Below are 16,076 nucleotides of genomic sequence, written 5' to 3'. Positions count from 1 at the left end.
TGAGCAAACTAGCGAGTGAAATTAAACTAGCGAGTTCTGAGTGTGTCCAGGATTTTTAGTTTATTCATTTATTTTAGTTTGGTGCCTGCACTGTTCTGGTGGAACGTCAGATTTTCTGATTCTCAAAATATTGTAAACACGGACGTTTGAACGATTCTCATTCTTAAACACGTGATCTTATTAAAAACGTGGATGAATTTTAAAGAGCAAGGTTGACGCACACACACTATTCCCTTTTCTTCCCTTTTCTGGTGGTTATGTAACAGACGCTTTTCGCTTTAATGTCGCTTCTCTGGACGGAGTGAGAATGCGATTGTGTCTTTGTACGCTGTCATGATTTCTCCTTCGATAAGAGTCAGTAAACGGCTGTTCTCCGTGTTTAGCTAGCTCTCTAAGCTACTATCGGGTTTGTTTAGAATGGGCGTGGCGTGGCGTGGCGTAACTCCAGCGCTATTATCTGTTACAGAAATCACTCCAGCTCTTCACACTCACACTCATGTTTACTATGATACAGAAATCTGAATTCTGACCCAACAGGACACGAGCTGAGTTTATCTCCTCGTCAGAATCTTATCTGTTTCAAATCATATCTGTTCATAGCACAGAAACCTGCTGAGCACCTTTCAAGGTTAAAAAAAACCCAAACCTACGAAACACACTAAAGGTATAAAAGAGCGACAGACAAACAACTGTTTAGTAGCTGTTTTTTCTAAGCGTGTACACGTTTTACCCAGAAGGTTCAAGGTTCAAGGTTCTTTATTTGTCACATATATTACATACATGTGATGTATTAATGTAGTGAAATGTTTTTCCTTAGTGCCACGTCCCACAGTGCAACACTGATACATAATCCAACAGAAAATAATAAAAGCTTAATAAAGTAAAGCAGAATATAATAAAAGCTTAATAAAGTAAAGCAGAATATAATAAAAGCCGAATATAATAAAGCAGAATATAGTGAATAAAATAGAAAAATAGAATATAATCTAGTAGACAAAATATAGGTACATATGTAAAAATGTTTAGCAGCTTTTAGAGGAATGTAGTGTGTAAAAAATTGTCTCATAGCACAACTGTGTGTGTGTGTGTGTGTGTGCGTGTAGAGTAATATGCAGACTTCTCAAGTGTCCTCATTCAGAAAGTTTCCGAGATGTGACACTTTGCTCTTTATGGTTGTGTAGTATTATGTATGTGTAATCATTTGAAAAGCTCATCGTAGCCACATTTCCAGGTGAAAGATGCGTGTTACAGGTACGAAAGGTAAGCGACAAGGAAAGGTTCAGGTTAGTACCCTTGTTTATTTAGGCTAATATACAGAAATATGCATAAGAGTACATAAAAAATGCTTAATGAATACATAATTTACTCTGTATTCACTGCTGTGTGTGTGTGTGTGTGTAGGAGTGTGTGTGTGTATGTGTGTTTGCTGGTTCTTTATGGAAATGTGTGACGCAGTAAGATTTAGCACTTAGAATATGCGTCAGGCTGCACGCGAGCCTCAAAACCCGGAAGTGCCGCGTGTTTTCGCGGTACCGCGCATGCGCATAAGGGGAGGCACGAGGGTGGGGGTGGTGGTGGTGGTGGAGGAGCTGGTGATGGGGATGGGGATGGTGGGGTGGCGTCTCGTGACGTCACGGCCATGGCTTATTTTGCGCCGTGTGTTTTTCTGCGTTTCATTTCCAGAGGCTTCGCAGCGCGTCCTGGTGCGGTGGATTACAGACTTCCTCATATTTGCGCGTGTATGGATCAGAAAAACACGCCTGTCTGCTGACACACCGCGTCCCTGCTCTCAGGACAGATATCTACATTCTTAATTTGTATTTTTTATTTTTTTTTTTTGCAGTAGAAATGGAGCTCCCTGCGGCGGGAGAGCAAGTGTTCGCCGTGGAGAGCATCGAGAAGAGACGCGTCCGAAAGGTCTGCCTCTGCTTTCTTTTTCATGCAAATGTGCTCTTTCATCCTCCAGACTTTTATTGCTGTTTTCTGCTCAGATTTAAAAAAAAATAATAAAAAAGAAAAAAAGAACCAACTTTGCATTTATGTTTGTTGTTTTGTCCTCATGCCCTCATCCACAGGGAAGGTTTGAGTACCTGGTGAAGTGGAGAGGCTGGTCTCCAAAGTAAGACTTTAATCCCTTTATCTGTTACGCGTTTCTGGCACGTGTGTGTACGCGTGTGTTAGTGTTAGTGTGTGTGTGCGCGGGTGTTAGTGTTAGTGTGTGTGTGTGTGTGTGTGTGTGTGCGTGTGTGTGTGCATGTGCAAGTGCATGTGCCAGAAAGTGAAAGAGTGAGAGGAAGGAAATAAAAGATGAAGAATGAATTTAATCCCGCGCGCAATGCTGACGTGCCCGTGTGCCATCTTCGCGTTTCCTTCCTTTTTTAAGATAAAAAAAAAACATTTTTAATGAATAAACGAATGCATTTCAAAGATTTATTTCTAAAGTCATTGCACAACGTGTGCATATGCAAATAAGATGCAAGTTCACCTGCACTGCATATGTTTGATTCCCGTTAAAGCAGGTCGCATTTGCAGCTGCAGAGTCTCTCCTGAAACGCCAGGCTTCACACTTACTGTTTCCATCCTCACACTGATCAGAGTTTCAAAACTCTGCAGTAATGAGAGAGGATTTTTATGCATGCGTGAAATGTGGAGCTGTGTTATTTATTTATTTATTTATTTATTTATTTATTTATTTATTTATTTATTTTTGGTGTAAGTTTATATGCTGAGATTTCCTGCCATGTCGCTGCAGAGCTGCGGAGTTTCCTGTGATTAACAGCTTGGTGTTTATAGATGTGCACTGATCTCGCCTTCATTCCCTCTCTCTCTCTCTCTCTCTCTCTCTCTCTCTCCACCTCTGGGACAGGTACAACACGTGGGAACCGGAGGAAAACATCCTCGACCCGCGCCTGCTCGTCGCGTTCCAGCACAGGTGAGCGGCGCGTGACAGGTGTGCACCACTTCCGGGTTGCCAGATAGGTGCGGACAGGTGCGGATAGGTGCGGTGTCTCTCTGTGTAAAGAGACCCAGGATTTATTCCTTTACAGTGGTGAACTCCTATCTTTATGAATTCATGATTAAATATAAGTGATGAGGAGTTGAGCACAAAAGTTTGCACACCCTTGAGAGTGCCACAATGATGATAATAAATATAAATAAAAGTAATAAACTGTATTATATAGCAGCATTCAGAGATAAAGCAAGATAAAGAAACAAAAGGTAGTCAGAAGTAAAGAGTAGAGACACAGTTAGAATAAAATAAAATGATGATAGAAATAATAATAACAGTGACAGAAGGAAGAAAATAACAATATAAAATATTTAAAACTATATAATAAAGGTGTGTGAAGAATAAAAGTATAATAATGTAATGGAGATTAAAGACCAGATATTTATCTATCTATCTATCTATCTATCTATTTATTTATGAAATTTCTTTTAAAACTCTTACAGGTTGTTGATTTGTTCCATTATATCTTATTGTTAATTCAGCAGTAAATTGAAAACTGTAGCTTAAATCAAACATTAATTAAAAAAAAAAAAAAAAGGCACCCTCTCAGGTACCAAAGTACCAAAGATGGTCCCTTTAGGTTTGGGTGTCTTTATTTCTGATACTGCAGCTTATTGTCACTTAATAGACTGTTATTATACGTATGAGAAAATGACATTTTAATTTAAAATTAACAATCTGTACTTTTCCTTGTTGCTGCAGAAGTACAGAGGATCTCTAGGGTTCATATTTTGTACCTTTAGTATGTCCTGCGTACCCGGTGTACCTGGTGTACCTGGTGTACCTGTTGTATCTGGTGTACCTGCTGTACCCGGCGTACCTGGTGTACCTGCTGTATCTGGTGTACCTGCTGTACCCGGCGTACCTGGCGTATCTGGTGTACCTGATGTACCTGGCGTATCTGGTGTACCCGGCGTATCCGGTGTACCTGGCGTATCTGGCGTACCTGGCGTACCTGCTGTACCCGGCGTACCTGGTGTACCTGCTGTATCTGGTGTACCTGGTGTACCTGCTGTACCCGGCATACCTGCTGTACCCGGCGTACCTGGTGTACCTGCTGTATCTGGTGTACCTGCTGTACCCGGCGTACCTGGCGTATCTGGTGTACCTGGTGTACCTGTCGTATCTGGTGTACCCGGCGTATCCGGTGTACCTGGCGTATCTGGCGTACCTGGCGTACCTGCTGTACCCGGCGTACCTGGTGTATCTGGCGTATCTGGCGTACCTGGCGTATCTGGCGTACCTGGCGTACCTGGTGTATCTGGCGTACCTGGCGTACCTGGTCTCAGGATCAAATATTTATCTTTACTTACATCAGAAGGTACATCAGTGTTTCGTAAGGTCCAGTTACGTATCTTAAATTATTTTTAACAGTACACTCTATGCACATTTCCATGTAAACGATACAAACTGAAGGTACAAACGATGGCCCCTTGATGGTACCACGTCAGCAACAAGGAAGAATAAAAAAAATAAACAACACAAGCACAAAATTGCATTCCAGTGTGAGTAAAAACAATCAATCTGGCAACCAAGGAATGCTTGTACTCCCATGCAGCCCACAGCTTTCCTCCTCTCTCTCTCTCTCTTTCTTTCTCTCTGTTTCTCTCTCACCCCCCATCTGTCTCTCTCTCTCTCTTTTTCTCTTTTTCTCTCTTTCTCCCCCTCTCTATCTGTCTGTCTGTCTTGCCCTTTGCTCTCTCTCTCTCTCTCTCTCTCTCTCTCTCTCTCTCTCTCTCTCTCTCTTCTCCCCCTCTCTCTCTATCTGGCTCTCTCTCTCTCTCTCTCGCTCTCTCTCCCTCCCTCTCTCCCTCTCTCTCTCGCTTTCGGGGGGCGGGTGGTGAAAGAGAAACGAGTGTGAGAAGAGAGCAGATGTGTGTCTGACACTCCTAACACCAGTCAGAGAGACATGTTTACCTGCACAAGAAATAAAACTGTAATCATATCTCACATCATATCATGCTGAGTAACTGTTATTACATCATAAATACACCAATCTGATATTATTTCTCTTATCTTCCAGTTGCTGATAATCAGATCTGTGATATATTTTAAGTGACAAGTTGCTCGTGTTGCTTGGAGTTTGTTGCTTGGGGGCGTGGCCTGTCCAGCATTGTTTTCTTTTAGTTCCAGTGAGGAACAGTAATAGCTATAAATATCTTCTAAAGCTAATTAATTAAACGCACATTAAAGAACGCACTAATGAGTGTGAAAACCGGTTTGTTGATTTATTTATGTGCTCGGCTTTGTACTAGCTTTGTGCTAAGGTTAGATTAACAAAGTGAGCTAACTGTACTAGCTACGTACGCTCACCACACGCACTAACGATCTCCGCTACTTTCCTCTGAACGTAAGTTTCTTCGTAATGTCTATTGAGGTCGTATATGACAGGATACGACTGAATGGTTGTAAATGGAAACTAATTGCAGGTAGGAAATAAAGTTGCTTGTTGCTTGCGAGTGATGAAATGAAATGAAATGCAGCATGTTGGATTATTGTTTTTTTTGTTTAGATTTAAGAAGCGCTGTTCACTTGGAGCAGTGATTAATCAGATCACGTGACCAGGATGCTCCTTCACATCTACACGTGGATGTTTCACCGCCAGACCTCCTCTGATTGGCTGAATACATGATTACACCAGAAGAGATTTAATTAAACTTAAACTCTGGTGAAATTTTTAAAGGAAGAAAGAAAGAAAGGATGATGGAGTGTAGTTTTTGCACATTGCAACGTTTTATCTGTCAGCCAGCAGAGGGACGATGTTTACTGTAATATTTTCTTGGGTTCAATAAGAGGATAATACTGTAGTGTAGCTAATTATAGTCATATGAGCATGTAATGGTTTATAATGGTCTCTGGGACGGTGGAAGGGAGCGCTGACCCGTAACGCTTCACCTCCCTTTTCCTTAACGCTTACCTTTAGCAAGTGAAGGTGTAATGATTTCTGCAGTGATGTATATCATTAGAACTAAAGCACGCACACAGAGTGTTTTCCACAAGCACTTTACACACTTTAGCCCACACCGTTTAACCTCCACGGCTCAGAAATAAAGAGATTTTCCGTGTCGCCACATACATTACTGTCTCTCCACTTCCCACCCCCACCTGAGCGCTTGCAGAGGAGCATTCTGGGCCGGCGTGTGTTTGAACAGTTAGTCGCTGGGGGAATTTTCTGCTGTGAATAAATTGCTGCCTCCATCGAGTTTATGCTTATAGGGTTAGGGTTTTTTTTTTCTTTTTTCAGCTGTGGACAGAAACAAAAGAAGAGTGGATGATGATGATGATTCTGATGATGATGATGAAGATAACGTGTTTTGGTCAAATTCACATTTTTTTATTGTCTGTTGTTGTAAGCTTATCACTCTCTGTTTGAACTCTGGTTCACTTTATAAACATGACCAAGACATTGGCTTAAACAAAGAAGGATTTTAGCCTAAAAAAATTGTTTTCTGTAAAGTTAAGTAGTATTATTCGACGTAAATTCTCCAGTCTGGTCACACACGTGCTGCGTTCATTATTTATGTATATTCAGGTTAAATTATATTACTGAGACAGTTTGACAAACTGTGGAGACATTTCAGCCAGTCAGATTTATCTCCATAAATCACAGTCAGGAATTAAATCAGGAGATTTATGGAAGGTGATGGATGTTTTATAGATTGTTGTAAGAGAAATGACTTTATTGCAGATCATGCGGTGGTTCATACAGCAAGTGTGAGTGCTAAATAAAATATAAAGAGCATAATAGTAATGAGCATCTACTGTTAATTAGCCACAAAATCATGATTTACAGGCTAGAGCACATAGGAATACACAGTAATAATAATCAAATAAATTAAATTCAACAGTAAAATCATCAAAAACAGGGCAGGACCGGAGCAAGGCTGCATGCTTTAGACTTTATCCACACAAAAATTCCTGGAAAATTGACTTCCTGAGCCGTCAACAAGAGAGACTCGGTTTCCTTGAGACTTCATCAGAAATCATGCAAAGACCGGAAAGAGCTGATGTTATGGTTCTATATCCTTTAAAAATCTAACCGCTAGAACCCTCTAAAAGTGTGTGTACTTACAGCCTAGTGTGTGGAGGTGGAATGAGGATATGGCACGTTGGAGATTTAGTTTGGGTCTTTATCACGTAGAACTTTAAAACAAATGAAATTTCTAATACACTCTTAGAGCATTTAGAACCTTTAACGGTTCTTTGGTTTGTTGCTCTGGGGAAACCCGTGACGGTTCTGTGTAGAACCCTAGAACAGAGGCTTTGCCTTTTAGCAAGGGTTCAAAATAGAAGCTGTTTAGGAAGTTAGGAACTCTATCCCAAGACGTTTCAATGGTTCCATACAGAACCCTATAAAAGGGTTATGCAGAAGCTCTTCATTGAATTCATGAACCTGTGAATCCTGATCTAACCAAAGAACCCTCGTAGATGTTCTTCAGATGGAATGGGCATATTAAAGGTTTAAAAAAAAATCTTCCATGTCCATGAACGCAAAGATTTAGAACCCTTAATGGTTGTTTGGTTTATCCTTCTGAGGAAACCCTTGTAGAACTTTCAAAAATGATTCAAAGTAGAACTGATTTAGGAAACTAGAAACTCTTAGCTTTTCAAAGAACCCTTGAAGAACTTTTTTTTTTTCTAAGAGAAAAGGTGAGGTGGAATGGGGACACAGAGGACAGGTACTGCGGGGAAAAAGAAGGATTCGAAGTAGAACAGTACTTCACTAAGAACTTTTTATCCACTGAAGCTGTGAAGAACTCTCAGGAGCATAGCGGTTCCTCACTACACTGTGGTCGAACCGTCACGTTGCTGAATGCGGCGTCCATGATGAATCTCATTTTTAAAAAGAATCCGTGTTTTCACAGGGAGCGCGAGGAGCAGCTGATGGGATACCGCAAGAGAGGCCCGAAACCGAAAAACTTTCTCAACCAGGTGCGATTCGACTCCGTCACCTGCAGAGCGCACACACACACACACACACACACACACACACACACACAATTTCTCATTGCCAAGTTTCTTGGTATCTGGTGTCTATGGCTTTGCAATGCAAATGTTTGGGGGAAATTTCTTAGATAAATGAAGCATAACGGCCGGCTTTCCCTCTTCTCCATTCCAGACATTGCAGTACCAAAGAAATTCTTGATATGCGTATTATATGACGCATCACGTTATCTAGACCACAGCAGTGTTGAGTTCTGGATTCTGATTGGTTGTCAGGTGTTGAATAATTTTCTATAACTGCAGCTGTGACAGTAGTGCAGGTTTTTATTAATATTAATGCTCTTGTTCTAATACGTTATCGTTTCTATAGTAACAGCTCATTCACAGGGACCCTGTTCAGCAGACGCTCCATGTCAACATCGTTATGGTGAAGTTTTCTTAAAATAAGGAGAGGTTTATTTAACATTTATGGAAGGAGTCTCCAGTGTCAGCGCTTTGTAACAGTCAGAGGTGAAGCTGTAACTGTAAGTTTTCTGACATCTTCAGGACAGAGGAGTTCACGCTTGGTGATTTCTCTGTAACATGACAAGCTGCATTTTATTTATTCCAAGAGAGAGAATAAAGAGAGGCTGGTGAGGGAACGACAGTTTATAGCTGCTATAACGTAAGTGAGAACAGGAACTAACTTGTTTAATAGACACGCAACAACATTAAGTGTAACCATAAATGGATAAAAAGCATGATGTGTCAGTCTTTTGTATATAGAAAATTGTAATGTGTGAATTGCTGTGGTGTAAGAGGAATAAAACGTTTGGAGATGTGCTGTTATAGGAAAATAATCCACTTTGGGGTGGTAACAGTAGCTCTGCTGCATCGCACCACCCCTTCTTCTTCTAAAGGTTCTCCTACTCTCATGAGTATTTTTCCATATTAAAAAATGCGTATGATATATTGTGATGATGTGTTAAAAATCAGAAGCAGTCGAGTCTAGTTTACGAGTTGAGTTAGAGAGAGAGAGAGAGAGAGAGAGAGCTCATTGTGATGCTCTCTTGACCATTTAATGATGATCTTTGTCCTGCAACATTTTTAGAAAACTTTGTTACTTTATTTCATGTCAGGTCCCGTCATTCGCCTGGAGATCCAGTGTTCTTTCTGACCTCCACGATGCATCGCAGGACAACAGGATCTGCGTCAAAACGTCTGCTGATCCGATGCAGATGCAGCAGTACCATCTGGAGAGCAGGAGGAAGCACCCGTACCAGAGCCTGGATGATGTCCTGATCAACGGGAAGCATGAGAAGAAGCAGTACTACCAGCTCAACGGCAAAAAGCACCACCAGTACCAACCCAACCCCAAACTGTACCAGCAGGAGCAGGCACAGGAACCGGGTTCGGGACATCACAGCGACGTGAAGGCCGTCAGCATGGAGCTCGAGAAGGTTCTGGATGGTGGAAAGGGAGAATCGGAGCTCAGTATGGAGAGCACGAGACCTGTGAACGGAATAAGCAGCAAACTGAAAATTGTGAAGAACAAGAATAAAAATGGACGAATCGTCATTGTGATGAGTGGGGTGAAGCAGAACGAGCCGTCGGAGAGGGGAACCAATTACGCAAACGGCGCTGTGGAGAAAACCAAACACTCTGAGACAAACGGGTTTGAAAATGGCTACCACAAGGATGACAGAAATGGACAAGTCCACCGTGCAGGATTTGAAGAATTCCAGAATGTGGAAACATCATCACAGCTGATGAAAAAATCCCGTCCAAATTCCTCTGAAAATGTCGTCCTTAAGCGGTGTCACTCGGAACCTTCCGGCGACCGGCAGAACGCTAAAAGCTTCCTGAGCTGTCGGAGCATTAGTGCACCAAACGCGAGCTCGAGTCAGGGTCAGAGCAACGTCACCAGCCTTAACGGACACCACAGCTTAACTTCTGAACTCTCAGACTCGTTTCAGGACGAGCCGATGGATCTGAGCTTCACGGGTTCCCGAGGAGCGAGGAACACCATCACGGACTGTCGGACAAACGGACGCTCAAACTCGGCTGAGAAAGAGACGACGCCTTCTACACAGGAACCTGAACGTGCTCCGAGTTTCGCGCCTTTTCTCGGGAATATAATCATCACGGATGTGACGGCGAACTGCCTCACGGTGACTTTCAAGGAATACGTACCTGTCGAGAAGTAACAGACTTTAAAAAAATTCCAAACTACTGATTTATCACTTTGTAAATTGGTGTGCGTGTAAATAAGCTTTTTTTTCAGGATGATGTAATATGAAAGAGCAAGTAATGACTCGACGTTTTCTCGATACCAATATTGTTGTATAAGTAGGCGTTATTTTTACAAAAAAAAAAAAAAATGTCATTTTGTCAAAGCTGCTTTGCTAATGTTTAGCGCCGATACACTCTCTCACTCTCTCTCTCTCTCTCTCTCTCTCTCTCTCTGTGTTTCAGCCAATCACAGGACGTTATAATCGCATCAGCCACTGAAGATGGATAGGAGGCAGGGCCTAACGCACTTTCCGTTCAATAAGTCGCAAGAACCTCCTCCAGCGTTAACAAATGAATTTAATTTATTGCAGACTATTAGATTCACCTGCTGCTATTAATATTTAATCTTTTTAATGTAATGTGTAATTAATAGGGGTGTAACAATATGGCGTGTCATATCGTTTTGTTCGGTACGATGCTCACGATTCGATTTGTCTGTGTATCGAACAATACATTCAACACTGTGTGTGATGATAAACGTAGGCTACTCGACATAAAGTACTTTTAAATAAAGTACTTTTAAAAATAACATTTAAACTTAATCAAGCCCAAGTAGTAACTTCCTCTTAATCTCGAACCAGGGGAGGCTACGGGGTGAAAATAAACACACTTTCCCTAATCACGCTGCTTTTCACGAGCTAATATGCTAGCAAACTACCATACTAACATACTAGCATACTAGCCAGCACTAATATTAGTGCATCTACACCAACGTTATGCAAACGAAACACACACACACACACACACACACACACTGCTGATTCAGTCCGAGTTTAGGCAGCGATTGGGAAGTTCATAGCTGCAGATACGAGACTGTACTCGGTATAGCATTCAAAAACACATTTGTCCTACAGAGAGCTGCGTAAATTCAGACACGCCCCCTTGAGGGTCACACCAGCAGGATTGCCAAGTCTGAGGTTTTTACACCCGAGGTGGAAAAGGAAGTCGGTTAAGGCACATTGACTCAGAAAATGAAATAAAATGCGACTCCTCCTCCCACTTCCTGAACTTTTTTCTCCCACTTCCTGAATTTTTTGGGTTCGTTTCAGGTGTTTGAGATGTACTTTGGGTGAAAACCTGGCAGAGAACTGGCAACCCTGCACATCAGTGAATTGTTTAGCCATGTTTGTTCCATTTTAATGCACGCTGCTAAGAGCTGCTAAGAGCACACTGAACAGATCGCACAAACACTGTCATTATTTTCAGTTATTATACTTTTATAATCAATTGAAAATGGAAACCTAAGGCATATTTTCTGGCAATTTTTATTTTTGCTGTTTCGAAAATGAAAAACTATCGAGCTGCCACTGAATCGTGGTATCGTATTTGTAATTTGTGTATTGTTACACCCTTCATAATTCATGTGGAAATGAACCTGGATAAAACTAAGCGACTCTAAAACACACCATCACAAATTTGTTTGTGAAACAAACAATTAAAATATTTATCACAAATTTTTATTTTGACGTTGCCTAGAACCTAATCTGTGCTGTTTTTCAGTCTGCATTATTTATGTGCGTAGATTAAATCTTTCTACTTTTTTTTTTTTTGTAATTCGTTATGGTATTTTCTGATATGAGGATAACGTACTAAAAACGTTCAACATATTTAAAGATAAGCAAATTATTCTAAATTGCATTTTTACATAATAACACAAGATAAAATTTTTAAAAATGAATGAATTAAATATAGCAGCGTCCATGACGTGTCTTCCATGACGTCTTCAGAAGGTACTAAATTTTAACAAAAAGTACAAAAACATGTGAGATGCTAAGAATATTACAGAATTTTTGCTTGTGCCTAATTTGCAAAAACGGGTTGATTTTTGAGTCTGCTTGTTTCTGTTGCATTTTCATTTGTCTAATGTATAATTTTTTTAAGCACTTATGTATGTAAATCTAACCATTTTAAATGTTCTGTAAAGTTGCTTTTACACACCAGGTGTGTTCTAGACTACTATCTCAGCACAATAAAAGCTTATTTTTGTGTGATAATAGATTCTCAGATGGTGTGTGGGTTTGTTTGTTTGTTGATCAGGGTGTATGTGTGTGTGTGTGTGTGTGTGTGTGTTGAGAGAGATAATGGCACATTTTTCCCTCGTCATTGTGCAGATATCCTTGTGCACTTTGTCCTGTCTCTCTAGTGCGCTCTGATAAAGTGAACACAGCTTTGAGAGTCTTATCAGCGCTGCAGCTCTGCGAACCAGGAATAAACACAACACAACACAGCACAACGCTGCAATGCATTCTGGGTGTGGAGTGGTAAAATAAAGCTCTTCCTATACGGAGTCTTGTGATGGTGCACTATTCACTATACTATTAGTGCAGAAGTACACTAGCACGTTTAATACATCTGTTAAACAGCCAGTAATTTAATAATGCTAGCAAGAAAGCATTTATTAGCGTCTTTGTTTTGTTTGTGTATTCAACAAGCATTAAAAACTTGCTGTCATGAATTATTTTGTATTCTCTATATTTACAATTCTCTATATTTAACAGAGTTCAAAATCCTCTGAAGAGAAGGCATCAATCAACCAATCAATCAATTAACTAATTAATGATGTGGTAATTGAGCAATTATTTAATTAATCATTTTTTGCGAGCGTTTGAGTGTTTTATGTGTCAAGCTCCTGCCCCTTGTCTCACCACATAACTTTCCTCTTTACACATTTTTATTCTGTAGGTTATAAGACTCAAACAAGCCACTTAACTATTGAAGATATAATCAGAAACAAGGCACAGGGACAGTTCTGTTCCTTCTGCCTTCAAGTTGTGTCAGAAATATTCTAATTACGAGGTGAGCTCACTTAAACACCATTGCAATGTCATAATTACACCTAAACACTGCATTTAAGCAGAAACGTGTATTTCTTTAAATACATTTTCGGATCATTCTTCTTCTTTGCAGTGTAATTTGTTGCTTGTAGAATGGAAGGAAAGATATTTTCTACCTGGCTGTAACAGCAGAGCTTTCTGCAGCAACCGTGTGTTTCTACTAACACACTCCATTTCTGCTCTGTGACAATGTCCGTTGTTAAAAACTCTATAAAAATAAAACTGAATTAAATTCACACTCTAGTGTGTGTGGCAGTGCAGTGGATATTGTTTACAGAAAGTTTACAGAAAAAACTAACAATTACCTGGTTGAAAAGTACACACACCCTTTTATAATGGGTCATGTGACTGTGCTGAGAATGAACCAATCACATTCAAATTCATGTTCAAAAGTAATTATCATCCAGCTGTCATCAAAAAAGTGATTCTGATGAACCCCAAATAAAGATCAGCTGAAGAGAATCTGTACGATTTTCTTCACATCTTCTTGGTTTCATCTGACTGCTGAAGCCAAAGAGCTCACTGTGGAAAGATATCGATCAGGAGAGGGGCACAAAAGAATTTCCAAAGAATTAGATGTACCATGGAACACCGTGAAGGCCATCATCAACATGTGGAGAAAATGGAGCACCACAGTGACATCACCAAGAACACGACGTCCCTCCAAAACTGACAAAAGAACAAGACGAAAGCTTATCAGGGAGGTTGCTGAGGGACCTACAGCAGCATGAAAGGAGCTGCAGGAATATCTGGCAAGTACTGATTACTCTGTGCATGAGATACAATCTCTCCTGCTCTTCACACATCTGGACTACACGAAAGAAAAAAAAAAACACCTCAATCCATGTGGCAAAATGTGTTCTGGTCTGATGAGTCCAAGGTAGAACTTTTTGGGCATAATTCTAAAAGATGTATTTAGTGCAAAAACAAGACAGCTTATCACCCAAAGAACAGCATTACCCACGCTGAAGCATGGTGGTGGCAGCATCATGCTATGGGGCTGCTTCTCTACAGCTGGGACTGGAGTTCGAGTCAAGATAGAGAGAATCATGGACAGATCCAAATACCACTCTATTGTGGCACAAACCTTCTGGACAGGAAGTCAATTTTCCAAACTGGTTTTCTCAGTGAATTCATTAACTTTTGCTAAGGCCAGGGTTTAACCCACGCTTGTTTTTTGTTTTATCATGTTCTACACGTCTTCCAGCTTATTTGTACAAGTCAGAATAATAATAAAAAAAGACTATTGCACATTTTAAAGCCTAAAGCTTAAAGTTTAGTGCACTTAACGACTGTATAGACATAATAAATGTTTGAGCTGTATAATAAAGCTTTAACTTTTTGTATATATAAAATCAAAATCATAATCAAAATATAAAATCAACACGATTATCAAATGAGTGTGTCATTCTATAAATTTCCATTCTGTAAATGTCTATAAAAGCCAAAACAAGCCACATGAACATACAGTATATTGAATATATTGTCCTGGGCTTTGTCCCTTTCAGAGAAAAAAGGTTACTACAAACTAGACTCATGAACAATGTAGTAATAAATGTACGAAAAAACAAAACAAAACAAAAAAACCTTGGTGCTGTGATGTGAAATTATGTTCCTGTAAACACCCCAGGGACACGTTTACACCCCAAAATACCTCAGTGTAGTTCTGTGTGAAATGATTTGCATGATTACAGATGATTCATTTAGTCATCTGGTGGTTTGTTTTTTGTATTTTGAGCAAATTGAGTTCATTTTTGAGCAGTTTTATAGATTATAGACACATTTAGTGGCAAATTTATTCCCTAAAATGCAGAACATTCCCCAGACAAATTTCTATACACTCTATCAGTTTTGATTATTCAGTATGTGTGCTGTTTTATTTATACATTAACATCCTAATTATATTATAATCATCATTACAGCATGTCTGTAATATTCTGTAATCAGTGACTGAAAAGCACAAGCAGGTGGAATGATCTGATATTTCACTCAAACACGCCCAGCTCATGATCAGTGAATTCAAAGAGCTGAAATGAAAATTATAAAGAATAATGAGGTGTCAGTATTTTTATTTATTTATAATAGTCGTGTAAAAAACCTCCTGAATGCTTCAACGTCCAGGACTGAAGCCCAATTAACACACTTTTACAGATTTTACAGAGAAGATGAACATTTAGGGAGTTTATGAAAGAGTGAACTCCTACAGCAGTGCATTAATCAGATGCTTTACAAGTTAGATTGAGAAATTAGAGCCATTAACACCTCCATCTTCTTCATCATAATCCCGTTAATGTAATAGAATTAAACCTCAACCCAGACACCAGGCAGAGCTCTTCACACTCGCAGCTCATGCAGGCACAGGTTTCATTTCTGAAGCAACTCTTAAGGAAGTTCAGAGCATGTAAGTGCTGAAGGAAACTGAAGTCAGTCATTCATTCTGCTGTAGAGGTTACAGATCTGATTTTAATTCGCGCAGTAACAATTAAAGGCTTCACTAGGAACCTTCGATTTTTAATAGTTTTGTTGGTGAAAGACATAAAAAAAAGATTTTTAAAAAACGCGCATGCAAGCAATAAATAAATAAATAAATAAATAAATAAATAAAGTCTTTTTATTCCTCTGTAATATGCGACATAGATGACACTTGGGCTCTCTCATTTGATTTCCATGGGAAAAAAAAAACCTGAACCACAAACGCTTCGACTAGGGTTAAATAAAAACTCTTCCTCTTGCATGTTGGTTGCTGACATTAAAAACAAGAAGCCATTTTATATCGCACCCGAAACCGCAGCGCTCTCGCTATGAGTATGTGTGTGTGTGTGTGTGTGTGTGTGTGTATGTGTGAGAGAGAGAAAGAGAGAGAGAGAGAGAAAGAGAGAAAAGGAAATGGGTGATGAGCACGAGCTTCAGTCACCCCTTTTTCTCACACTTCGTCAGTGTCGGGTTTTGAGGTTTGAATAAACACATCCTCCATTTCATATCATAAGAGAATAAAAGAATAAAAAGCACTTCACACT

The 16,076-nt window shown here is 39.9% G+C and overlaps 1 protein-coding gene across 1 annotated transcript; it reads left to right on the top strand.

Moving 5' to 3' along the window:
* Positions 1 to 1,637: 1,637 nt before the first annotated feature.
* LOC113523693 (E3 SUMO-protein ligase CBX4) lies at positions 1,638 to 12,223 on the top strand. The gene is made up of 6 exons (XM_026909697.3): positions 1,638 to 1,917; positions 2,076 to 2,119; positions 2,867 to 2,932; positions 7,876 to 7,942; positions 9,073 to 10,136; positions 10,409 to 12,223. Exons 1-6 carry the CDS (start codon positions 1,849 to 1,851, stop codon positions 10,452 to 10,454), a joined length of 1,356 nt encoding a protein of 451 aa, XP_026765498.2. The 5' UTR covers positions 1,638 to 1,848; the 3' UTR covers positions 10,455 to 12,223.
* The last annotated feature ends 3,853 nt before the right edge of the window (positions 12,224 to 16,076 follow it).

The sequence above is a fragment of the Pangasianodon hypophthalmus genome, chromosome 2 (genome assembly GCF_027358585.1).
Source record: "Pangasianodon hypophthalmus isolate fPanHyp1 chromosome 2, fPanHyp1.pri, whole genome shotgun sequence".
In the NCBI taxonomy this organism is placed as follows: domain Eukaryota; kingdom Metazoa; phylum Chordata; class Actinopteri; order Siluriformes; family Pangasiidae; genus Pangasianodon; species Pangasianodon hypophthalmus.
This window is presented reverse-complemented; position numbering and strand designations above follow the sequence as displayed.

Excerpts from the sequence above, each read along its gene's own strand:
- LOC113523693 (XM_026909697.3), top strand. The coding sequence starts at position 1,849 with ATGGAGCTCCCTGCGGCGGGAGAGCAAGTGTTCGCCGTGGAGAGCATC. Across the intron at positions 7,943-9,072 it reads CGAAAAACTTTCTCAACCAG|GTCCCGTCATTCGCCTGGAG; the intron begins GTGCGATTCGAC and ends ATTTCATGTCAG. Across the intron at positions 10,137-10,408 it reads GAATACGTACCTGTCGAGAA|CCAATCACAGGACGTTATAA; the intron begins GTAACAGACTTT and ends TCTGTGTTTCAG.